The following is a 26,617-nucleotide window of genomic DNA, read 5'->3' as shown; positions in this document are numbered from 1 at the left end:
ATTGGACCACCTCATTTTATTTTTTTGCATATGGGTATCCAATTGTATGATCACTATTTGTTGATAAGATTTCCTTTTTCCATTGAATTGCCCTTGCAGCTTTTTAAATAATTGGTCGTGTATATATGACTAAGTCCATTTCTGAACTCTATGCTCTATCTTTATGGAAATACCACATTGTCCACATAAATGTAGCTTTATAGTAAGTCTTGAAAGTAAGTAGTAGAGAAAAAAATTGTTTTTTTTTTCAAAACTGTTTTGGCTATTCTACGTCCTCTGAATTTCCCTATAAATTTTAAAATCAGCTTGGGATTTGATTGGGATTGCACTAAACCTATATATCAACTTGGGGAAAATGGACATCTTAACTGTATTGTGTCTTCTCTTTTTTAAAGTTTGCTATTTGTTTTGAGAGATAGAGAGAGAGAGCATGAGTTGGGGAGGGTCAGAGAGAGAGAGGGAGTGAATCCTAAGCAGGCTCTGCTGACAGCACAGAGCCTGATGTGGGGCTCAATTACAACTGTTAGATCATGACCTTAGTTGAAATCAAGAGTTGGATGCTCAACTGACCGAGCCACCCAGGCACCCCCACCATATTAGGTCTTCTGACCCATAAACAAAGTATATCTCTCCACTTATTTAGGCCTTCCTTAATTTCTTTCAGTTGTGTTTGGTTGTTTTCAGTTTATAGGTCTTGCACATCTTTGTCAGATTTCTCCCTAAGTATTTTTAAAATTTTAATTGTATTATAAATATTATTTTTAAAATGTCAATTTTCAGTTTCTTTTGTTATTATATAGAAATACAATTGATTTCTGTGTATTGATATTGTATTATTCTGTATCCTTGCTAAATTCATTAGTTCTATTAGCTTCTTTGTAGATTCCACTGGATTTTTTACATGGATGATCATCTTATTTTTAAATAAAGGCAGTTTTACTTTTTCTTTTCTTTTTAAAAATATTTTTAATGTTTATTTATTTTTGAGAGACAGACAATGTGAGCGGAAGAGAAGTAGAGAGAGAGGGAAACACAGAATCTGAAGCAGGCTCCAGGCTTTGTCAGCACAGAGCCTGATGCGGGGCTCGAACCCATGAACTGTGAGATCATGACCTGAGCTGAAATCGGACACTTAACCGACTGAGCCACCCAGGTGCCCCTACTTTTTCTTTTCTAATCTGGATTATTTATTTCTTTGTCTTGCCTTATTGCAATGACTAGAATCTCTAGAAAAATTCTAGACAGAAGTATGAGACTAATATCCTTTTATTGTTCTTGATCTTAACCAGTCTTCTATTCAGTCTTAGACTATTAATTATGATGTTAGCTATAAGTTTGCTTTGGTCTATATCCTTTATCAGGCTAAGGAAGTTCCCTTATAAACTGTTATCAGGAATGGATGTTGGGTTTTGTCAGCTGATTTTTCTGCATCTAGTGAGATGATCATTTGGTTTTTCTCTTTTAGTTTGTTAAAATAATAAATTACATTAATTGATTTTTTAATATTAAACCAACATTATATTCCTGGAATAAACCCCACTTGATCATTATGTACCCTTATATCTATTTAATATACATATCCTTATATATATTATATATCTACTTTTTATATTTGTGGGTTTGATTAACAAAAATTTTAGTATGTAGGGGCACCTGGGTGTCTTAGTCGGTTAAGCGTCCGACTTTCGCTTAGGTCATGATCTCGCGGTTCGTGGGTTCGAGCCCCGCGTCGGGCCCTGTGCTGACTGCCAGCTCAGAGCCTGGACCCTGTTTCAGTCTGTGACTCCCTCTCTTTCTGACCCTCCCCTGCTCACGCTGTCTCTCTCTCTCTCCTAGAAATAAATAAATAAATAAATAAATAATTTTAGTATGTAAATTTTTCAATTTTTGTATCTATGTTCCTGAAAATATTCATCTGTATTTTTCTTTTCTTGTAATATCTTTGGTTTTGATATCAGTGTAATGCTTGCCTCATAAAATAAGTTCAATAGAATTTTCTCTTCTTTAATTTTAATAGAGTTTGCTTAGAATTGGTATTATTTCTTCATTAAATGTTTGAAAGAATTCACCAGTGATGACAAGTTTTTAATGAAAGCATTTTAAACAATAAGTTCACTTTTAAAAATGAATAGAGCTATTCAAATTGTTTGTGTCTTCTTGAGTGAGTCATAATATTTTGTGCCTTTCAAGGAATTTGTCTATTTTCACTGAAATTACCAAAGTATTGTCCGTAGTATTCTCCTTTTCATCCTTTTAATATCTTTAGAATCTATAGTAATGCCAACTCTCTTATAGATATTGATAATTTGTATTATTTCTTTTTGTTTTTCTGATCAGTCTGGCTGGAGGTTTATCAATTTTATTAATTTTTCTCTAATATCCAGTTTTTTGTTTCATTGATTTCTCTGTTATTTTTCTGATCTTCTTAATATTAATAGATTACTACATAATTTTTTAGTTATCCCTTTCCTATATCTTGAAACACCTGTACTTTTTAAATCAAATTATCTTTAAAAAATTTTTAATGTTTATTTTTGAGAGATAGAGAGAGAGCAGTAGTGGGAGAGGGGCAGAGAGAGAGGGAAACACAGAATCCAAAGCAGACCTCAGGCTCTGAGCTGTCAGCCCTGAGCCTGATTCAGGCCTTGAACTCACAAGCTGTGAGATCATAACCTGAGCTGAAGTTGGACAGACACTTAACTGACTGACCCACTCAGATGCCCCTATCAAATTATCTTTTGGAGAAATATGGGTCTTTTCATTTGTGCTATTAAATTTTTTTAGTTATAATGTAATATTTTATATGTATAAAAGACTATATGTAACTTGTAAGTAAAGAAGTATGATAAAATAAACACCTATGAAGTTGGTGGATTACTTCCATATCTGTCAGATCTCTTTCATTCTGATTCCAACACTTGCCCAACACACATACTCTATCAGGGTAACTTCTATTAAAGTTATAGAGGAATTTGAGTGTGCTTCCCTATGTGCTAATTGTACCTAAGAAACATTGTTCTCAGTTAATAGCAGTCAGGTTTGCCTACCTTTTAAAACTAACATTCACTGAGTGCTTGCAATATGCAAAGGAATTCTTATCAGTGTCCTAAGAAGTAGGTTTTCCCATCATTTCTTCTATGTTTGAAGTTTGCTTGAAGCCACATTCAAAAGAAAACTGAACTCTTGCTTAGGCACACTTGGGTTTACCTTTCTCTCTCAATAAGAAAGTTTGCAGTTAATACTATAAGACTAGCATGACAGAAACACAGTGTCACATGTGTCCCACTGTCTTACATTAGGCTCCCTTGATGTGGACCTTGAGTTAGGGATTCATGAACATGTGATTTACTAAGAGAACCTTCCCAAGAAAGATTGCTACAGGAGTTGGGCAGAACAAGGATGGGCAGGAATCTTGGTAAGAATATGATCTCATGCTGAAGTCCAGCAGAGGGTAGCTTCAGCATGAAGCCTGTAGGAGAATTTTTGAGTGAAATTTAAGACAGAGTTGTTTGGCCCAAGCAAGGACTTTCAAAAGCCTTGTAAGGCTGATGAAAGGAATGCAAACTCACAGAAGCTTTCATCTCTTTGTACAAGAGGGCAAAGCAATATCAGTTCCTAAAAACAATCCTTGTAAGAAAACTGCAAGTGATGGATATTGAAAGTCCACAGAAGATGGTGGTGGTGGTGGTGTTTATATGGGTGTATGGTACACATGGAAATGTAATAAAAGAATTCAGTATAAAGGGATCCAAGGGGATTTGGGCAGAACACCAATATTGTTCACAACACCAGAGTTCTTCTATCTTTTCTTCCTACCATTTTTAATGTATTGACCTTTATCCCCATGTTCATTACTCCATGGTCACAAGTTGGCTGTTCTACATTCAGCCTCATATAAGTAAGAGGTCTAGGTCTAAGTAAGAGGAAGGTGAAAAGGGTGAAAGACAAAAAGTGCATTTTAGTTTAATATATCCCCTTTTAAAAAGTTTTTCTTGGGACGCCTGGGTGGCTTAGTCAGTTAAGCATCTGGCTCTTGATTTCTCGCTCAAGTCATGATCCCAAGGTTGTGAGATCGAGACCTGTGTCAAGTTCTATGCTAAGCATGGAGCCTGCTTAAGATTCTCTCTTTCTCCCTCTGCCACTTTCTCCCACTCATGCTGCCTCTCTCTCTAAAAAAATTAAAAATTAAAAAAAAAGTTTTTCTCAAACCCTTATCCTGCCTATATTTTATTGTTCAGAACAGTGTCAAGTGGTTACCATAGCTACTACATGGGAGTCTGGGAAGGCATATATTTTGAGTTGGGGATATTGTTGCCCAGTACAAAATGAGGTTCTTTTGGTAAGAAAGTAGGGATGGTGGTGATGGATATTAGGTAAACAACTACAATATTTGGTACTTTCTCATTTTACAGAGAATAAACAGAGATTGAGAGAGGTCACATAATTAGCTGAAGTTACATAGCCTGTAAACAGTAAACCAAACCTATGTTCTTTTTAAAAAAAAAATGTTTTGTTTGTTTCTGTAAGTATGTATGTATGTATGTATGTATGTATGTATGTAATCTCTACACCCAACATGGGGATTGAATTCATGGCCCTGAGATCAAGAGTTGCAGGCTCTTCCAGTTGACCCAGCCAGGTGCCCCCAAATCTATGTTCTTAATATGCATTCTTTTTATGGGAGTACTCTATGGGGTACGGACCATAATTAGAGTTGGACAAGTGTTTCATCATCTTGGCACCTCAACAAAAGTAGCTCATTGCTTCTATCTCTACCAATTTGGCTTTAACTTTTATCTTTTGCATCCATTTCTCAGAGTTCTAAACCCCCTAATCCCAACCCTGACTGGGACCTGCAGAAGGAACCTATTTAACATGACCTTGAGAATGGATATATGAATAGATCAGGGTGGGTCGTAGGGATTGGAGATAGAGAATTCACTCTTCTTTCTTTTCACACTGATCTTTCTTACCATTGTGCAACTGTGTACTGCAGGGTTTGAGTTTTAATACATAAATTGTACATGTTTTAAGTTCCATGTGGATAAGGAACATGGTTTAGTCTTTCTTGGGGGGGTGCTTTCATGCTACCTAGCAAAGTCTAATACACATGACAGGTACTTAGGGAGCAACTGCTAGAGGACAAGATTTCTGTGCTGTATAGTTCATTGTATGGTGGGGGTGGGGGAGGAATTTGGGACAAGCCTGGCCCAATCCGCACAAGAATACTCTTGTTTAAGATTTTTCTATCCATCATGCAATTTCTCAGCATGAGGCACAAAGGTTGAAATTGTTTTTATTTTCTGGCTTTTTTTTTTTTTTTACAGATGTGGGGGGCTATAATTCAATCTTTTTAATCAAGCTGTTGCATTCTTTTTTTTTTTTTTTTAATGTTTTTCATTTTGAAAGAGAGAGAGAAAGAGAGCAAGTTGGGGAGGGGCAGAGAGGGAGACACAGAATCCGAAACACGCTCTAGGTTCTGAGCTGTCAGCACATAGCCCAACATGGGGCTCAAACCCACAATGGTGAGATCATGACCTGACCTGAAGTTGGATGCTTAACCAACTGAGCTACCCAGATGCCCCATCAAGCTGTCGCATCCTATTTAAATTAGCAATTATCTTTCCAGATCCCCTGAATCTTAACTCTTACTTCATTTTCTTTTCCAATTCTAAGTCATATTACTTATTCAAATAAAATTTTCTTGATAGTATTTCAAGGTATCCAATGAATACATAAAAATTTAATGAATATAAATAAAATGAGGAAAAGTAAGTTTTGATATAATTTTCATTCTGATACAATGAAATGGAAAAATTCCTTCCAGTTATGTTTGTGTTTCGGATCATCAAAACACATTAAAGTAAGTGACAAAAGGCCATCGCCCACTTAATATTTTAATCAAATAATAATCAGCATTGTGATGAGCAAAGTATCTTTAGAAAAGGAGAATTGAACATGAAATATAAGATAACCAAGTTGAAAGATACCTAAATGAGTCAGAGGTTAGGTTAAAGTTCCTTTGGCAGGTGTATGTTGGCTGTTTGGTTTTGGGTAAAGGTCACTGAATAGCTCTCTGTGCTGGGCAGTATGATGGGCACTGGAAATTACAAAGGTGTAAAAGATATGATCCCTTGTCTGGAATATCTTAGTTTTGAATGACCAAAAATATCAGACAAATGACCTACTCCATACACCAACATTGGCGGAATAAAGTATACTTTCTTAAAAATTTCAGAATATTTAGTCATTTTATGATAAAAATGTGGCCTCATAGACTTTTAAAAAATACAATTTATTCAAGAACTTAAACAATGTAACAGATATATCTGGTTACCTAAAAACAATCATTTTAAGTATATCATAGAAATGCATATGATTAACATTTAGCGTTTTTCAGATAGGATGATATAGATTCTGCTTTTATTTTTGTCTCCATATTAAAATTGGCAATGTAATGAAAGATCTATTATTATTTATAATTGTTTACCCTCACAAAGTAATTCTCAGCTTTTTAAATCTTATGTTCCATCAGTATCATAATCTAATAGATCTCACCAAATTAAGAATTAAAAAGCCTACACTTTCAGAAGAAGTTACATTTTATAAGTATTCTGTTATTAGTTTTATCATTTATTGTCGGTGTTAAGCCTGTGAAAAATTATGGTAGAATTAAGGCCTTAAAATAAGCAAAATGATTCTTTCAGTAGTTGAACAATCTTATTATATGGTTGGGCATGAATTTTATTACCTTAGTAATGTAAAATGCAAAGGTATTTAATAAAAATATTTCTCTTAATAGGCTTGTGTGAAATTCTACAACATAAGGTAGATGAAGTAGAATAAATATGGTATCCAGAGATCACATGATATGTAATAAAGCTCAGGAGGCACAAAAGATATATCAAGAACACAGTTGGTCAAAGAATGAGTAAGGAAGAAAAGCCAAATAAATATTCCATAGTAAGTAGGGTAATTGGGAAGCTGGACAAGTAAAACGCATATACATGGGAAGAAAGTATTAGAAAAAATGTTGTCCAGGGTGACATGTATATCAAAAGTCATAGATCCCTTGAGGATAGGGTCTGAAGGACATAGGATACCACAAAATTAAGGGATAGACAGTTATTGAAATTGTGATGTTAATCCTGTGTCCCATCTAGGCTCTAATAGATTAGAGGACTTCTCAATTCACTGTGGTACTTGGATCCCATGGTACTTGGATATCCTAAGATAGGTTGTGTCAGTGCTTTAAATAAATGTTTTAGTTTGTTGGATATTCCTAATGATTTCAATTATATGTCTGACCTATAATTTTTTTCATTTCCTAATATAAGAATGCCTTGCTTAAACTTAACTAAGTCTATAAAAAATCAGCAGTTTACAAACAATTAGAGGTAAAAATATTTACAAACACACTGGATTTATTTTTCTTAATGCTTTGACTGTCTCTCTCTTTTCACATATTTATATTACCTGCCTACCTATGTAGGTATCTGAAGTTTTGGGCATCTTCAAACAAATTTGTTGTTTTAATCCAGTTGTGAATCGGTCAGTCCAGGTAGACCTGGTTGTCTTTTCACCAAGAGCTTTAGTGTGTAAACTCATTGTTTGGAACCAGGGAAAATTATGTCTCTATGTAGCTCTTTAAAATGAATCTGTCTAAAATGAGACTTGGATTAAGACCCTTGCTTTTCCCAGAGGTCTCAGCTCTAAATATGAAGTTCTTTCTGTACTGAAAGCATAAAAATATAAAGATCAGGTTGTATCTCTTCTGAGGTCTCTTTAGCAATACCCTATTGAATATGTAATGATACAGAGGGAAATAAAAAGCAGAAATGAAGGACCATAAAAAATATTTACACAGAATGAGAAAAACATTCCATAACATACTAAATACCCTCCACTTCCCTTAAATGTTATCTGTCTCTTTCTTGATCATTTCTCCAGTGGTAGCTATTTGGGCTATCCAACACAAAATCCACAGCTCTCCATAACATTAATTTTAAGAGAGTTTAAATATGGTATTTTCTATAGTTGAATCTTTAGTTTGATCCTCTACTTTAATTAGAGCAAGGTGGTTATCCTTTACTCCTATAAACACTCCAGGATCATTCTTACATTCAAATGAAACACATTTGGAAGACTTCTTGTGAAGGAGGAAGAAGGCCTGGTCTGGCAATGGGTTTTCAAATTTTTGTAGCTGAGGAAACAAGAAAAAAAACAACCAGTATGTGAGTGGGAAATCCAAAGTCAACCTCACCTCCGTGTGTTAGGAACTAAAGGAAATTAGTTATAAATTGGTATTTCTAGCAAGGCTACTTATTACTAAGTAGAGGATGGGAATGGGGGAGGAGGAAGTTAGTTGAGGGCTGAAGTGGGATGGACTTAATTTAATTTACTGATGGTCTATATATCTTGAGAGACTTTATAGCTTAGAATGACTGGATTTAGAGGCAGCAGCTCAGGATTTGTGCCCTACTTTTACCATGTACTGTCTCTGAGATTTGTGCACATTGCTTTACTTCTCAAGCATCAATTTTTTTTAGTCTAACCTGTTTTCTACTTGTGAGTGATAGAAATGATTATTATTTCAGGCCAATAAGTGTTGGGAATGGTTTGTTATATAGTAATATCTAACAAATACAATAATTCCATCGTAGAATTACCTCAATAATTAAAGGAGACTACTTGTAAAACATTTAACATGGTATTTGGCATATGATAGAGTTCTATATGGGTCAGCTCTTACTACCAAGTAATTATATATGCCAAACACTGTTATATACATTGAGGAGCATTGTTAAGGAAGATATTGGTTACCATTGAGTGCTTATGTTAATACCTTATGACTGTATTAGTTAGATTTATAATTTTGTATTTATGTAATCTGTCATCTATATTATACTCTTATATTTTCTTCCTGGTCTCTATCTTTGGCTTGTTTGTTCTCAAGATGTTTATAATTCTTCATCATGACAAATATTATACTACTGTTTACTAACTGAAAAAGACTGTAGTGAATCCTATGATTAGAATGTAGGTTATTATTTACAATGATAATTGTAAATCTTGGCAGATAGAAATATTTATGACTTTCCCATTAGCAGGCTTGGAGTGTAAACTGTTGCATTTGCCTAAGAAAGCTATTTTATTAAGAAACACTTCCTAGAAAAACAAAGTAGTTCCTAAAGCTGAGTAGAAAGGATTTCAGATCATTCCATATAGTAGCGCTTTTCAAACTTTAATGTGCGTATGAGTCTCCTGGAGATTTGTTAAAATTTGTTAAAATGCTGATTCTCATTCAGTTGTGAGGAAGCCTGAAATTCTGCATTTCTAACAAACTCCCAGGTGATTCTACACTGCTGGCAGAGCCCAGACTTTTCAGTTGCAAGGCTATACATGCCATTTCCTTCCCTTCCCTACTCCAGAAGTGAGTTGTTAGTAGTAATTGTATTTTATGTACAATAGCACAAACAAAACTTCTTCCTTGAAATATGCCAATACCTAAATCTGCACAAATAATTGGAGTCAATTATGACAGTTAAGTGTATATTTCTATTACCTCCACAGAGTGTTCTTTGTTATTTGCATGCAGCAGGAAGTCTTTATCTTTTGTAGGACTCAGGTTTACCAATAATGTCTGGCCATCAACAGCATCACCTTGCAATTAAAAATATATGTAAATTAAAAATAAATTAATTTAAAAATGTAAATTATAAGGCTAAGAATATAACTCATTTTAATTTAAATAAGTTTAACACCTAGGTAAAGAATCCAAGATGTAATGTAAATAACTGCTTCACTAGCCAACACGTCTTTTAGAAGTATTTGTACCCAAATGAAACTAAAGAGTCATTGGACAACTTGGGAGTAATTTTAAGCTCCTAAAGAGTCATTGGACAATTTGCAGTTATTTTTAAGCTCCATAGCTTTCTTATATGCTTTCTAATTGTAGAATAATGACTCTATTGGGTATTTGTCTGGGTGTCAGCTTCCCTGTCTCCATGTAAAGCCACTGATAGTTGTCCTTCAACATCCCAACTACTCTCCTTGTGTAATAGAACATTTCCCAGTCTGTTTTCTTGTAGCTAAATGTAGCAATGTGACAAAGTTTTGACCAATATGAGGTGAGTGGAAGTGTCAGGTGCAACTTCAAGGTTTTGTCTTTAAAGGAAAAGACAGTTCATGCATCTGTCTTCCTCTGTCCTGCTGATTGGGCATTCCTGTGGTAGCAAGTAATCTTGAACCATGTATATGTTGGCAGAGTGACAAAGAGAGAAGGGGCCAGGTCCCCAGATAACCTGTTGAGCAGTACTCCCATTCTTGTCCTGGCTAAGACAGAAATAAAGTTTTATGTAGCTCAAACCGCTATTATTCTGGATCTCTTTTAAATGTAAGTCTTCATCCTAATTATTAAACTGCACAATGGATGGGATGGAATAAATCCTGTAAGAATCTAAGATTTTACCATGAGTGTGGGTTAGGAGAATCTTCTGAGACTGCCTTCCTTTTTTATGGAGGATTTTTGGATTTGTCCTTACCCCAAATTCAAGAATTCAAGTACTTCAGCTACCTAGCCTTCCAAATTACCTGTTTCACGTGAAGGAGGTTGGGAATCATAATAACGGAATAACACCTTATCTGAAAAAGAATGCATAAAATCCCTTTGGTGAGATACAATTTTATCAAAAGGTTTGAATTTTAACAAATAAATAACATCAGAAAATAGCCTCTTTTATTATACATCAATAAAATAACTTTAGTGATTTTAAGAAAGGTCTTAAAAATGTATGAATACGCTCTGATGAATTCTCTAACACAGTCATTATTAAAATCTTCAACATATAGTTCATAACACTGGTATATTCTTTTATTTGAGGTTGTACTTTGGCGATATTTATAGGGCTGGAAAGATATAGTAGGTAATTTAGCAATAGCAAATATATGTATTCTCTTCATTCATCTTTTTCCATCTTTTAAAATTAAGCTTATTTACTTATTTTGAGAGAGAGTATGAGTTGGGGAGGGGCAGAAAAAGACAGAGAGAGAGAATCCCAAGCTGACCCTGTGCTGTCAGTGCAGAGCCTGACACAGGGCTCGATCCCATGAACCCTGAGATCATGGCCTGAGCCGAAACCAAGAGTCGGACACTTAAGTGACTGAACCACACAGGAATCCCTCTTCTTCCATCTTTCACAAAATATACCACTTCTCAGTATCAGCATTTTTCCCTATTCAGTCCTCACTAAGCTTCTGAATTCTCTTCAACTTAGTGATATTTAGGCATCTCTGCCAATGCATTAGAGTTGGCACACAGTATGAAATCTATGTGTCATGTTTGAAGTAATACATTATTTATGGTTTGGTAAATATTTTTTTACTTTACTAGTCATAATTATATCATTATAGACAAAAGGAAATATTCTACCTTTCTCTTGATTTTTTCCCAAGTCTTCTACATAGATCTCATAACTTCCATCCTCAAAAACGAAAGTAATAGATTGATCATTGTATGTGCTCAAGGAAGCAGAATATTCTGTAACAAGTAAAAAGCTTGTCATTAAAAATTCAAAATAACTTGTTCCCATGAACAGTCTTCAGCAATTAAAAAAATGCTTCCGTAAAGGTTTTTGTTTTTGTTTTTCCAATTTGAGCTGTACTTTGTCCACTATTGTTAGATAGATAAAGGCCTTTGGTGCAATCTTAACATAGCTGAAAGGCTGAAGTTTGCCACTTGAATGGAATTAATATGCTGGTCTCCTGCATGAAGACCAAAGGAGGTCATGTTAGTGTGTTTATGGAAGGATTTGGTGGAGAGAAATAAGCTGGAAAATTGACAGACTTTGCCTGCTTCCTTTTTTCTTATGGTCAAGGAGACTGTGGACAAAAAGGGACTGTATTTTGATAGACGTGGTTAAATGAATACCCATCTGTAAGTTGTGGAGTTAGAGACCCACTCTGCCCTCTGGCTAATAAGAGAGACACTTAGAGCAGCACTCTCAACTTTAAAAAAATGTCCCAGCACACATAGAAAATGCTATTTCTATGGCATGCTGAGGTAAACTGTTGTAGAATTGGGACTTATGTTGGTCCTGAAAGAAAAAATTATTATATTTTTCTTTATATTATAGAATTGTGCTAAGAAAAATAATACACAAAATATAAGAATGTTAAATATTGAGTCTGTATATGAATTTCTAAAGTAAAATAATTAAAATTCTTTCTTTATTTAAATTTTAGTTAGTTAACATACAGTGCAATATTGATTTCAGGACTAGGTCCGTGATTTTTTACTTAGATACAACACTCAGTGGTCTTCACAACAAGTGCTGTCCTTAGTACCCATCACCCATCTAGCCCATCTCCTACCCGTCTCCTTCCATCAGCCTGCAGTTTGTTATTTATCATTAAGAGTTTCTTGTGGTTTGTTTCCCTCTCTTCTCTTCCCCCTTCTCATATGTTCATCTCTTTTGTTTCTTAAATTCCACATATGAGTGAAATTATATAGTTTTTCTCTTTCTCTTATTGACTTGTTTTGCTTAGCACAAATTCTTATTGAGAAACTTCAGTATGCTTCTGGAAACTTAAGACATTTATATCAGGAATTATGCTTGAATAACAGTATGTCATTTCTGGTCAAGTTTTCTTAATGATCTCTTCACTTCTTGATAGTTACTATCAACTTGGATTTTATTTGCAGAAGTAGATGATACAACTTAAAACAATTTTAACAACTATTTAAAATGTTTAAGAGTTGAAATTATATTTTAAAAATATAATAGTTCTTCATTTTCTTTCATTGTCAAAATGTTGAAATTTGTGGAGGAAATGTGTTTTTTCCCTTGAAGGATTAAATATTTTCCCCATATTTCCAACCCATAACAACCATTTCAAAATAATTATGGAAGGTTAACTATAGAATGCACACTCATTGTTAGAGCAGCTACACTGTACCTGGTTTGGATACCACTAAATGGGTACATTGGCAACAAATGGACAGAAGTTTCTGTTACACAAGTAGGCATGGACTTGAAGCTGCTTCCTGGAGTGGCACTTGCCAGGGTCCTGTGTCTTACCTCCCTCCTCACACCCACACCACCCCCATCACCAGACATACCTTGGATAGCTGAAACACCAGTTGTTCCAATGCATTTCTGGACCATAGGCATATCAAAGGCTAAGCTCTTTACAGGCCGTTCCGGCTGCTGACGACAGGCAGTGAATACTAGATGTTTATAATTTCCAGCTGCAGGACAGAGGTGGGAATAGAAGTGGACTGTCAATACCCACTCTGTTATATACTCAACTCTATGAAAGAACACTGTGGGGAATGCATCATTCAACTAACGTCGTTTCATTATGTTAGTAGTGTTAGAATACAGATGCGGAGACCAATGGGGGAGGTGCTGTACACTCAACTCTGAGAAACAACACTGCGCAAAATGCAGCATTCAGTTACCATGTAGTTTCACTAAGTTAGAAATGCTTGAAAACACATGCATGGAATTATAAGGTAAGTGTTAAATACTCAACTCTGTGAAAGAACACTGTGGGGAATGCATCATTCAACTAATGTCATGTTTCACTCTGTCAGTAGTGTTAGAATACAGATGTGGAAAACATTGAAGTGTCAATACACACTCTGTCAAATCCCTTATCCCAAACCCCAAATCCACTTTGAGGATTCTGAGTCAAAGCTGCTTGCTGACAGTGATGACTGACCCCAGGACTTTAGCCACCCCATAGTCTGAAGGGATCAATATTTCCTGGCACAGTTATACCTCAGTAGGGTACACTAATTGGAGTCCAGGTGGGAGAAAACTAGTTACCCACGGTCTCAACACCCAAAAAACAACTGCTATTAACATTTTCGTTTAATTCCTTTAAATGAAAAAAAAAACACAATAAAATATTGTAAATATATTTATAATTTAATATCCTCTGTTTTCACTTATTATTTATGACTATTTCTACCATGCCATAAAACTCTTTATCTGTCCTTTTGAAAATGGCCAGAAAATAGTTCAGCGTCCTTACTATATTTCAGAAGGAAAATTTGGTCGAGGAAAAAATTAGATATCTAAGATGTGGTAAATGAAGGCAAATAGATGCCCATTATTATAGTGAAGAATTACCAGAAAACATACAGTTTCCCCTTACCTGTTCTTGGTGAATGCCTTTTGGTGGTTTCTTTCCTGACATAACAGGCTGTCTTTTCTATGATAAGGCCAGAACGTAGTTGCATAAAGTACATTTGGCAAACTTCTTCAGCCTTCTGCTGGGATTCTAAACAATTGAAAAAATGTAATACTGTTTCATTCCATCTGTCTTTATCTTTTTACAAATCATGAGCATAGCCAGCCACTAAAGCAACTGAAAGTCCACAATATTTTATCAGAAAGCTTGGGGTGACTTGTATTTCAAACTTCAGGGTTTTTTAATTTTTTATTTATTTTTTATTTTTTCAATGTTTATTTATTTTTGAAGGAGAGAGAGGCAGAGCATGAGCAGGGGAAGAGCAGAGAGAGAGGAGACACAGAATCCGAAGCAGGCTCCAGGCTCTGTCTGAGCTGTCAGCACAGAGCCCGATGCAGGGCTCAAAATCACAAACTGTGAGATTGTGACCTGAGCCAAAGTCAGATGCTTAACTGACTGAGCCACCCAGGCACCTCAAACTTCAGAGTTTTTTAGATTTTAGAGTTGTCATGTAGAGTATATACTGTATATATGTAGTACTCCCAGCAGGGACTAAGGCAGCAACTCAAAACCAAATATTAATTAGTGATTTTATAGTGAGATATAGGAAATTTTATGTAAAGTGAAATAAATAAAGACTTCATGTTGGTTCAGGTCAGGATTTAATTGTCACATGAGTTCAGATTATATTTTATTACTAAATGAGTCATGAAAAATTTTAGATCTTTAGAAAAAAATTTGGTTTTCCAAATTCCATATAAGGAAGTGTGGATCTACATCAAGCATATATCAGTCTTTGCCTAACTGAGGTGGAACTTTTGTGGTCATATGAAATGTATAATCTTCTTTTACTTAATTAGAATACACTTTTAATAATTTTAAAAGGATGGCTATAGTCTCTAGAGATTATTGATATTAAAAATAAAAGACCCATGTCTTCAAGCTTTTTTCTTTTATTTTCTTCTAAGAGTTTCATGTCTAACATTTAAGTCTTTAATCCATTTCAGGTTTTGTTTTTTTTTTGAGTTCTTTTATATGCGGATATCCAGTCTTCCTAGCACCATTTTTTGAAAAGACCATCTTTTTTCCTTTAAGTATTTTTTGCTGCCTTCTCAAATGTTAGCATGTCTACAGCAGACCAAACACTGTGCTAGAAATTTTACTTACTGTTTTGTTTAGTCTTTCACACACAATAATATTACAAGGAAATTATTCTCCTCATTTTTCAGATGATGATCAGAGGCACTGAAAAACTCTTAAGGCTCTGATATTTATCGGCAGGAAAAACTGATTCTTGATTCATGAAAAAATTTGAATGAAAATTTGGCTTTTGCTGGTTATTTTCAAGCAGTGAAGGGAACCTCCTCCCTCCCCTCCCCCCCCCCCCCCAGCTCTTAACTTTCCTGGGTAGTTCCCATTCTTTTATTTTATCTTAGAGTTAGGAGCAGGTTCTTCTTTCTTTCTTTTTTTTTTTAATGTTTATTTTATTTTTGACAGAGAGAGAGCACAAGTGGGAGAGGAGTGGAGAGAGAGAGGGAGACACAGAATCCAAAGCAGGCTCCAGGCTCCAAGCTACCAGCACAAAGCCTGAGGGGGCTCAAACCCATGAACCGCAAGATCATGACCTGAGCCGCGATCAGGCACCCAACCAACTGAGCCACACAGGCGCCCTTAGAAGCAGATTCCTGTCTGATTTGTTGCAGTGAAAGAATATCTATTGGTCTTCCCAGAAGCCAAACAGTGTTTCCAAGGGTCCATGTTGGGAACCGTTGGAAGGCATCAAGTTACCTTTACGAGAAACTTGGGAAAGGCAAGCTGGTAGACACTGGGTCTCTCTAAGGAGACAATCTATTTGGATTAGAAGACAGTTGTTGGTTTCATTTACCAATTCCAAATGAAAACAAAACCAAAGAACAACTCAGCTGCCATTTGTATCTACATCTTAACACTAGATTAAGTCAAGGCATAATCGTATGGAAAGAAAATCCTTGCATTTGGCAAGAATTTGTTGGAGGTCCAGGTCCTTGATTATTAACTATGTGATCTTGGCCAGGCATTTAACCTCATTGGTCCTCAGGTCATATGCCTACTCTGTTTCAGAAAATTGCTAGGAGAATCAAGTGAAACAACATAATTAAAGCCCAGTTCCTGGCCCATTATGGATGCTCACACACACACTTGCCCAAGGTTACAGGTCTGGTGAGAAATTGTAATTCAAATATGTCTAGCATCAAAGCTACTCTTTCTATCTACTTCCATCTAAGAAAATGCTACTTTGTAATTTTAGGAACTAACATAATACAAATTAATTAAATCAGTTAAAGTAAAAAATTTAATCACCTATTTAGTAATTTTTTCACTTAGTCAAAGAAAAAGTCTCAAATAAAAAAATTAAATTTTCTACTCGTAAATTCATAAAAGGCTTTTCAGCGTCAAACAAAAAAGAAAGTTGTAACACTTGAGTCACAGCATCTCAACTTTTAACGTTATAGCAAATGAATTATCAAACAATTTGTACCAATACAGCCAAATTTCAATTATTCACAGTAATTCATAAAATGAAAATTGTGACTTTAGGATCCATTTTATGATATATCATTTTAATATTTACTTATTTATTTTGAGAGAGAGAGAGTGAGTGGAAGAGGAGCAGAGAGGGAGGGAGAAAGAGAATCCCAAGCAGTCCCCATGCTCAGTGTGGTACCCAACATGGGGCTTGATCTCATGAGCCATGAGATCATGACCTAAGCTAAAATTAAGAGTCAGAACACTTAACAGGCTGAGCCACCCAGATGCCCTCCTTCTTTTTTAAAATTCTCTAGAAGTTTGTCTTCCTGATATGCTTTTGAAAGTTAAGTAAACTTTTGTTAGTTGCTATTTTGAATTATCTATATCTTACTCCAATTCAGATGGGCATCTGCCTTTAGGTATCTTCAACTGTCTGAATGGGACAAGACCACTTAATTATATTCACATCTACCCTGGAACTCCCTAACATTGCATCACAATTTATAAATACCAACTATAGTATCACATTTCTGTAATGCTTTTACTATTGCAAAGATAATTTATAAAAGCTATGCAAATGCCAGCATTGAACTTGGTTTCCTGATAATTAATTTAATAAAATACTTTATTAACTGTATCACATTGTGTCTCCAGACCTAAAAGGCATAAGATGATACTGAAAACATGCTCATTCTTTACATGCTTATCTATATGTTATATTCAGAATCCCATTGGACATAACTGACAGGCATGTCTAATATTGAGAGTGGACCCTGTGGGGAGCAGGATGTGGGTCTTGGGTAGTTAGAAGTAAGAGTCATGATATCGAGGAAGTAGGGATGTAGAAGGAGAGAGAGGCTAAAGATATTAATGTAGGGGTTACCATCTAGTGGAACAAACACTAGTATAATTTACTGAAGGATGAATACTTGAAGTATTGAAGATGGAGCGCCTGGGTGGCTCAGTCTGAAGTGTCTGACTTCTGCTTAGGTCTTAATCTCACTGTTCATGGGTTTGAGTCCTGCATCTGGCTCTGTGCTGACAGCTCATAGCCTGGAGCCTGCTTCAGATTCTGTGTTTCCCTCTCTCTCTGCCCCTCCCCTGCTTATGCACTTTCTCTCTCTCCCCTCTCTCTCCCCAAATAAACTTAAAAATATTATTTGAAGTACTGAAGATAATTTACATTGGGAGTATTTGGAAGAAGGTATACTTTCTTGTTTCAGGGCAGCTGAAAGTATAGTGTAAAGGTTGTGTTCTCAGATGGGAATCACAAAGCCAGCATGGCCCTGGGGACTCTGTGGGAGACAGTGCTCTGCTGGGGTCAAAGGTCCAACTCAAGCTTATGTAAGGGTTGTTGCCACTTCCTATGTCTCTATCCTGCTTGATGTCTGACGGCAGTGTCTTAGATGGCTTTTAAGGAAATTCTCATAAGTAATTTCATCATAGCAACAACATGATGAAATCTTTCACGCATTTCTGGTGAGTAAATGGAAAGGTGCTTCGAAATCTTTCTATACTTCTGCCACTAAGAGAGCCAGACTATGGTTGACAGGAACTACATAAGTGAATCACTCATCTTTCACTTCTTCCCCAAACACCTATTCCACCAAACTCTCTTCTCACTGCTTACTACCCTTGATTTATCTGTGGCATTTGACTTTGGGAACCACATCTTTCTCTGAAACTCTTTCTTCCTTTATTATCATGTCACCAGTATTCTTATGTTCTCCTTGTTTCTCTCTGATCATCCATCTCTGTTTCTTTGTTGGTTTTTCCTTGTCTGACTGCTCCTAAAATGTTGGTGTTTCTCAGGATTTGTCCTTTGCCTTTTCCTCTCACTCTAGACTTTCTTTCTTGGAAAGCCTGCTCCATTGACATCTTTTTATATACTGATGATTCCCCAAACTGTACTTGTACCTTAGTTCTTTCTCTTGATTTTCATATCTGTTGCTCTTTCTTCACAGGGTATTTTGACTTCAGTTATCCTAAAGCACCTTTGTATCTATCTATGTGAAGTCTCCAGAATTCTAGACATCTTTACCTGGATGACCAATCCCTACCCTAAATTCAGATATTCTCATTAAAAAAAAAAAAAAAAAACCTTCTTTATCTTTTTCTACCCAAAATATATTTCTCTTGAAACCCTATCTTGAGAAACAATACCACTTTAATCATTGTCTGCCTATTCTTAAATCATCCTGAAAGCTGAGAATCATCTATTTTTCCATCTCTGTCCATCCCTCAATTTATTTGGACTGTCATTAAATCTTACTGATTTCACTTTCTGAGTGTATCTGAAATTTAGTCCTTCCTTTCCATTCTGTTGTTTTAGGTTAGGCCCTCATCATCAGTCCCCTAGATGAATGCAGTAGACCTCTAACCAGTTTTTGTTTCTATTCTTGCCCTTCACTCTATCTATATACCATCATCAATATAATCTTTCTAAAATAAAAATATCAGGTGCCTAGGTGGCTCAGTTGATTGAGTGTCTGACTCTTGATTTCAGCTCAGGTTATGATTTCAGGGTTGTGGGAGCACTGAGCATGGAACCTGCCTGAGGTCATCTTCTCCTCTCTCTCCTTCTGCCCCCCTCCTCTGCTCATATACTCACTCTCTCTCTTAAAAAATATCTTGCTATTCCCCAATTAAATGGTTTTCAATTGTTTCTTACTATCCATAGGATAAAGCTGAAGCTCCATCACTGTAACAGAAGTTATTCCATGGACATACTCAAATTAAAGTGTGTGACCTCTACTCATTTCTATTGCCAATTATTGCCACGTAGGGACATGGGCCCAGTGTTGCTAGATTTTCATATTTTTTCAAGATATTCAGGTTTTTATGCACAATCTTCTAATCTTTAAATGTTTCCTCAATTAAAAAACAACAAAAGTACTGTTCAGGCTAGTTAAAATACTTCTGCTGGATGGATCTGTCCCATGGCTTTCATACTGTGACTACTGGCTAGATTCATTAGGAAGCTGGATTGTAAGAACAGAGAAAGTGTTCATGAATATAGGGGAGAGGAAATAGCAGAGGAAAATAGCTAGACTCCAGGAGTAGCTTCCTGGAAACTAGGAAGGAAATGAGCTTGGAGAGGGGCTTTTTGCTAGTTCATTAAGTCCTGTACCTTATTGGTACTAGAGATGAAATACTTTAGTGGTGACCAGAACTCATATGGAACCCGATTGTATGTATACCTCTAGCAGATAGATTTATAGATGGTACAAATTTTGAGTTTTTAGCCTTGTGATTGTGTCAGATCTTGCTAGTCCAAAGGAGAAGGAATGAAATGAGCTTTCTTGCTTTGTTGCTTGGGGGCTCAGAGCAGTTAATTTAGAAAAATAAGATACAATATTACTTACACTTTGGGTTTTGAGAAGTGCACCTGCCACACACTTTATAGATATCTGTTGAAATTTTGGCCAAAAGTGTCTAAATAATGACAATCTTAGTGTTAAAGTAAGCAATATTATTGGAAAAGAATATCTGCTAATGGACAATAAGAATAATTTGCTGTCTTCCAAAGCCATATAAATGATTTGGGGATTATCTGCATCATGTTTCTCTAAATGGTATAAATAAGCTGTTAGGGCCACTGTGCACTTAAAGGAGGGGTTACATTTTAATTTTTGCATCAATGCAGCAACTATGGCATAAACCCCAGCCTGTTCCTCCACTCCAGTATCTATAAAGGGGCCATATCTCCTGGTGTACAAAGAAAACATTCTTTATTAAGAGGACATAGAGTTAGTTCCACTGAGTCACTGTTTCTACACAGAACGTTTTGATTCAGACACAAATAAAAGGATTATTTCCTGGCCATTGTGAAACTATAGTTAAATTAATATTTTCCTTGGTTACTAAAAACACACAACAATTGTGATTTCCTGGCCTTTCAGAAACTATAGTTAAATTAATACTTTCCTTGGTTACTAAAAACAGCATGGGTGGGCCATAGCCTTGGGGAAGACAGCAAATGATATTCTTTACCACTGTTCTCTCTTCTAGCCTTAAAGATGTTCAAAGAAATGAAGAAAACAAAGAACAAAGATATGCCAGTCCCCACTATCATTCCTCAGCCTCTATTTTCTCTTCAGTCTTACCAGGCTTCTATTAACTTTATTTTGTGTTACCTGTTTTGTATGAAAAGCATGAGTATAAATTTTCATAATTCTTTCCTAGGATGATTTTCAGGATCAAAGATATAGCTCTTTAATCTTTAAACTATGGCTACTACATGCCTTTATTTACCCTTCAATTTATGCCAATTCCTTTGAGTTTTCAGTTGGATAGATGTAAGCATTATTTGATCAATTCTGCTATATTTGGGGCATGGATTATTCAAATATCTTCACTTATTATTCTCTCCCAGAATAATCAGAAGTTACAAGTCAAGACCATAGCTTGTAGACCAAAGGTGTTTTATACACAATAAATGTTTGTTGAATGAAAGAGAATCAGTTTAAAATTTTATTAATCTGGGAATAAGATTTGGGGATTAGCTAGAAAGAGGTGTGGGTAGAGAGAAGGGATTGATATTAAGGGTTATTCATGTTTGCCACGATAGCAGGTTTAAATTACCCAAACCATTCTTGTTCTGGTATGTATCAAGCAAAAGTTGGCTATATATAGTCTGTCTAAAACCAAAGGCTGCTGTATTACAAATTTATGAGCCATCCCTCTTAATTTCAGCTCTTGTATTCTTAGTAGCTTTTGGTAAGGTGGCATGTATGAACATCAGAATAAAAATTTTATATAACTGTTAAAAATTTTATAACAGATAAATATAGTATGTAAAAACAATCAGAAATGCTTAAGTTCTTACTTCCCAACTTGGGAGATTTTACCAAAGCCTTGCCTGCTGAGCTGTTCATTTTTCCTGGGGAGATTTTGGTGGTTGAATACTTCATTTTAGTCTTCATTTTTCAGGCTTCTGTGGATTAAAATATAATATTAGTTCAATTGTCTCAAATTGAAAATAAACAGAAACTGTGGCAACCTCAAAATAATATTAGTAACATAGCCACGTAAAGAAAATAGTCATTCAGTAAAATTTGAACATAGCTTTCTGAAAATGTATCTATTTTGGAATATAGTAAGAGAACAAAAAGAACTGCAAAGAAATCTTAAACTTTACTTAGTGGGTTTATTGTTAGTGATATAATTGATTTTAGGATTCTGAAATGGTTTTTCTATACTACAGGACAGAACAAGTAAGCAGATGTATTAATGTTACAGGATTTTTACTGCAGGGGAAAGGAGATACAAATATAAAATATAAGAAGCTAAGGGAAAATCTTTGTTGTATTATATATAAATAATCAATATCAGTATGCTCATCTTAGTTTCTAAACAGTTTTTGCACTAAAAGGAACGAGGACTCTATATATGGGCTGGGAATGTAGAGGTGAATATGGAATATTCAGTAATGCCAGAAAGCAGTGAGTCATTCAAAAATTTGTGAGGTTGCAAAACTAATAGGCAACCAACGGAATGGGAAAAGATATTTGCAAATGACATATCAGATAAAGGGTTAATATCCAAAATCTATAAGGAACTCACCAAACTCCACACCCGAAAAACAAACAACCCAGTGAAGAAATGGGCAGAAGATATGAACAGACACTTCTCCAAAGAGGATATCCAGATGGCCAACAGACACATGAAACGATGCTCAGCATCCCCCCTCATCAGGGAAATACAAATCAAAACCACACTGAGATACCACCTCACGCCAGTCAGAGTGGCTAAAATGAGCAAATCAGAGGACTCTAGATGCTGGCGAGGATGTGGAGAAATGGGCACCCTCCTACACTGTTGGTGGGAATGTAAACTGGTACAGCCCCTCTGGAAAACAGTGTGGAGGTTCCTCAGGAAACTAACAATAGAACTCCCCTATGACCCAGCAATAGCACTGCTAGGAATTTACCCAAGGGATACAGAAATGCTGATGCATAGGAGCACATGTACCCCAATGTTCATAGCAGCACTCTCCACAATAGCTAAAACACGGAAAGAGCCTAAGTGTCCATCAATGGACGAATGGATCAAGAAGATGTGGTTTATCTATACGATGGAATACTACATGGCAATGAGAAACAATGAAATCTAGCCATGTGTAGCAACATGGATGGACCTTGAGGGTGTTATGCTGAGTGAAATAAGTCAGGCAGAGAAGGACAAATATCATATGTTTGCACATACAGGAGGATTAGGAGGAACTTAATGGAGGACTATGGGGGAGAAGAAGGGGGGAAATGGTGGGAGAAAGGGAGAGAGGCAAACCATGAGAGACTCTTGAATGCTGAGAAACAAACTGAGAACTGATGGATGTGGAGGGGATGGGGGAGATGGGCATGGAGGAGGGCACTTCTGGGGATGAGCACTGGGTGTTATATGGAAACCAACTTGACAATAAACTATTTGTAAGAAAAAAAATTTTGTGAGGTTGTGTCAAAAAGACACAGGAGCCCCCTTAAAGGGTTTCCCACTGGCCAAATTTGACATAATCTGAGCATCAAAAAGATAAATAATGGCAATTTACTATAAAGCAATTAATGCAAAAAGAAACCCACCGGTCCATAGCATTTCTCAAGAATGAATGAATGAGGGGTTTATTCATTACAGAAGGAATTGGTAGAATTAGAAAAATAAGAGTCTTGTAGCCCCCAGTTTAATATTTGATTCAGGCAAGGATCATCAATAGTTGCTGTACCTTGACTATCAAAATGGGTGGCAGTATCTTACTGAAAGAATGTTCGTTCTCTGTTATAAATTGCAGAAGCCTCAAATTCTTTCAGTAAGTTACCACTGAAGGTACCGGCCTGGCTTCATCATCAAGGTAAGGCAGCGGTTCTGTGATTTGTGGAGAGAGCAGGATTTCTTCAGCCTTAAATTCTCCCCCTTTATTGCCTCAAATTCTACTAATAGTTACTTCTACTCATATTAAGCATTGCCCCCTTTTTTCCTAGATTACAAAAATAATCAGTTTATCCCAGGAGTGGTTATTATTTAAATCTCTTAAAAATTTTATATGAATCTGCCCTTCTAGCAGAGTAAGGAATGAGCATTGAGTTACTGAAATAGAGGACTCCTTGGAAGATAAACTTCATAGAACTTTATTTTTGTCTCTGGACAATTTCAAACAGGTTGAAATTCCATTGTTTTTGTTGTGTTTGTTGTTGTTTAGATGGAAAATATTATATGCAATTATCTTATTTACATTGGGTTTTATGAGCAAAATTCTTCAATGGTAAGATCACTTAGAAGCAGAGAATCTTTGGTATCATTTTCCTGAGCCCCTAAAACAATGGATGAGTAGACTAAGACTGAAATATTAAGTGCCTTGCCCAGGATCACAAACGCAAAACTGGGACCATAATCTAGTTTCCTGATTTCCATCTTTATTCCACAGTTTCCTACCCTGTCTCTTCTCTTCCTCCTCCAAATGTAAAAAGAAAATAATCAGAACTGGGAATTTATTTTCAAATACTTGGCCAGTTGTCCAACTTCTTTGGAAATAATAAATTTCTAAATATGATAATCATAATCATAACATGTGGAATAGTTTGCAGTTAAATTTTAAATTGTTTAGAAAACAGTTCAGTTAATACCCTGCACACAGTAGGTGTACAGGTAACACTTTACTGATAAAATGAAAAATTATAACACTGGATTGTTTTTTAGTGTGTGCGTTTCCTTTTTTATCCAAGGATCCTCATTTTCCAGAAAAAAAGTTCTCCTGAATGGACATTTAAAAAAAAATTTACATTTTAAAGTAAATCTAGGAAACGACTCTATTTATATTCCACCTCTTGTGAAGTCAGAACCACATTACCAGAGTAAAGATGTTAACAGTCCTTCATTGAAGATTCATGGGTACTTCAGTTTAACTAATTATTTTGGGTAATTATTTGATCTTGTAACTTCCCCCACTACCTCTATCAACAACACTGTTAACATGGACTATCTATTAACATGGGCTAATTTGAGATAACATACTTGGAGGAACTCAACTTTAAACCAAAATTAGTTTTCTGATTTAAGCAACATAGATAAGAAACTGAAATACCATATTTACAGGGAGTTATTGACACAGAGAAAGTCAGCTGCTTTTTAAGAATCAAGTGGTAGGGGCCTCTGGGTGGCTCAGTCAGTTGAGTGGCTGATTTCAGCTCAGGTCATGATTTCATGGTTGTGGGTTCAAGCCCCGCGTCTGGCCCTGTGCTGACAGCTCAGAGCCTGGAGCCTGCTTTGGATTCTGTGTCTCCCTCTCTCTGCCCCTTCCCTGCTTGTGCTCTGTCTCTCTCTGTCTCTCAAAAAATATGTAAATGTAAAAGTTTTTTTGAAAAGAATTAAATAGTAAGTAAAAAACATAGAAAATACTTTCAAATCCTATTCAGGAATAAAAAAGCACTTCCTTAAACAACATACAAATCTTCACTTTAAAAAAATACAAGCATTCTTTTCACCTTTTTTCAGACTTAAAATTTACTCTTTACTTCCTATTTTTAAATCAGAAATATTTCAGTATATATAGCAATATAAACATCACTGGTTCTTTCATGCTACTTTCCCCCAAAACATAGGCAAATATACTTTTACATTGGTTATGATAACTCACCTTAGTTATAAACGTGAAGGGCTGGTTTCAAATAATGAAGATTCTGTCATCAACATTTGGTGGTAGTTGATGCAGTTATATTTCAGCTCTACTTATATATACACACTTGGATTAAGCAACATTGGGTGACAGATTTTGATGAATGAGGCAATGCAAATAGTGCTAGTTGAATGGGTTAGAATGAGTGGGAGTATATCTTATTCCCACAGCCAAATCCTAAACAGAACTTTCAGACTATTTTAACTGCAGCAATTTCAATGAGTGGTACTCAGTTAATCATTAATTTTTATGAAACCTCTATGGCATTGACTCTAGGTACTGTTTATTGCTCAATGTAGAGCATACAAGGGCACCGATTGTTTCATTGCTTTTATCTTTTCTTTTGGGTAGTTGAAAACTTTAGGTAATATTTTTCTGATTATAAAAATAATGTATGTGCACTCAGAAAATGGGTAAATGATAGGAAAGAATATATGCTCTATTTCTTGACATTCTTTGTTGAGTGTAGAAATATTACGCATCTCTATTTTTTTCATAAAAAAATAGAACCTATCACAAATATTATTTTATAAGCTGCTTTTTTGATTTTCCAATTAATACTACATCATGAATACACGTCAGAAATATTCTTGTACAGGAAGCATTATAATTAGCATTCACTTATATAAGTATCCCATAACCAATCTTTTATTGATTAACACTTTGGCTGTTTCTATTTTTTCCCCTTTCTTTTCTTCTTTTCTAATATCACCAATGTTGCAGCTGACATGTGTGTATGTGTTTGTGTTGTGATTCATGGTAAACCTTTGTGTGTGTTCATTGGTAGCACAAATTCCTCATACTGGGATTGATGATTCGAAGGGTTCTTGCATCTTGCATGTTGATAGATATTATCATATTGAATTCCCAAAGTTTGTATTGATTTATAATTTCTTCAACAATCCAGGTGAATACCCTTTTCACCATTGTCTTAGCAGTGATGGGTATCATTGCCTGTAAGATGTTTGCCTTTCTAGTGAATTTAAGAAACAAAACAAATGAGCAAAAGGGGAAAAAAGAGAGAAGCAAACCATGAAATAGACTCTTAACTATAGAAAACAAACTGATGGTTACCAGAGGAGAGGTGAGAGGGAAATGGGTGAAATAGGTGATGGGGATTAAAGAGTGCACTTGTGATCAGCACCAGTGCTATATGGAAGTGCTGAATCACTATATTGTACACCTGAAACTAATATTACACTGTATGTTAACTAACTGAACTTTAAATAAAAACTTTTAAAAAGG

At 35.6% G+C, this 26,617-nt stretch overlaps 1 protein-coding gene across 2 annotated transcripts; it reads right to left on the bottom strand.

Annotated features, from left to right (window-relative positions):
• Nucleotides 1-6,395: 6,395 nt before the first annotated feature.
• IL33 (interleukin 33) lies at nt 6,396-25,388 on the bottom strand. Of its 2 annotated transcripts, none has more exons than XM_039217116.1 (8): nt 25,334-25,388; nt 21,536-21,643; nt 14,164-14,289; nt 13,121-13,249; nt 11,432-11,539; nt 10,594-10,644; nt 9,566-9,663; nt 6,396-8,203 (listed from the first exon to the last, which is right to left on the bottom strand). In XM_039217116.1, exons 2-8 carry the CDS (start codon nt 21,630-21,632, stop codon nt 8,006-8,008), a joined length of 807 nt encoding a protein of 268 aa, XP_039073047.1. In that variant the 5' UTR covers nt 21,633-21,643; nt 25,334-25,388; the 3' UTR covers nt 6,396-8,005. The 2 variants fall into 2 exon arrangements, with proteins under 2 accessions (XP_039073047.1, XP_039073048.1); XM_039217117.1 differs by having other exon boundaries at nt 21,569-21,643.
• Between the last annotated feature and the right edge of the window lie 1,229 nt (nt 25,389-26,617).

Source organism: Hyaena hyaena, unplaced genomic scaffold, assembly GCF_003009895.1.
Source record: "Hyaena hyaena isolate Hyena2069 unplaced genomic scaffold, ASM300989v1 scaffold_675, whole genome shotgun sequence".
Taxonomy (NCBI): domain Eukaryota; kingdom Metazoa; phylum Chordata; class Mammalia; order Carnivora; family Hyaenidae; genus Hyaena; species Hyaena hyaena.
The sequence above is the reverse complement of the archived record's forward strand: the minus strand, read 5'-3'. Positions and strand labels throughout refer to the sequence as shown.

Excerpts from the sequence above, each read along its gene's own strand:
- IL33 (XM_039217116.1), bottom strand. The coding sequence starts at position 21,632 with ATGAAGACTAAAATGAAGTATTCAACCACCAAAATCTCCCCAGGAAAA. Across the intron at positions 13,250-14,163 it reads AAGGCATTCACCAAGAACAG|CTGGAAATTATAAACATCTA; the intron begins GTAAGGGGAAAC and ends TCTGTCCTGCAG. Across the intron at positions 9,664-10,593 it reads ACCTCCTTCACGTGAAACAG|GTGATGCTGTTGATGGCCAG; the intron begins GTAATTTGGAAG and ends TTTAATTGCAAG.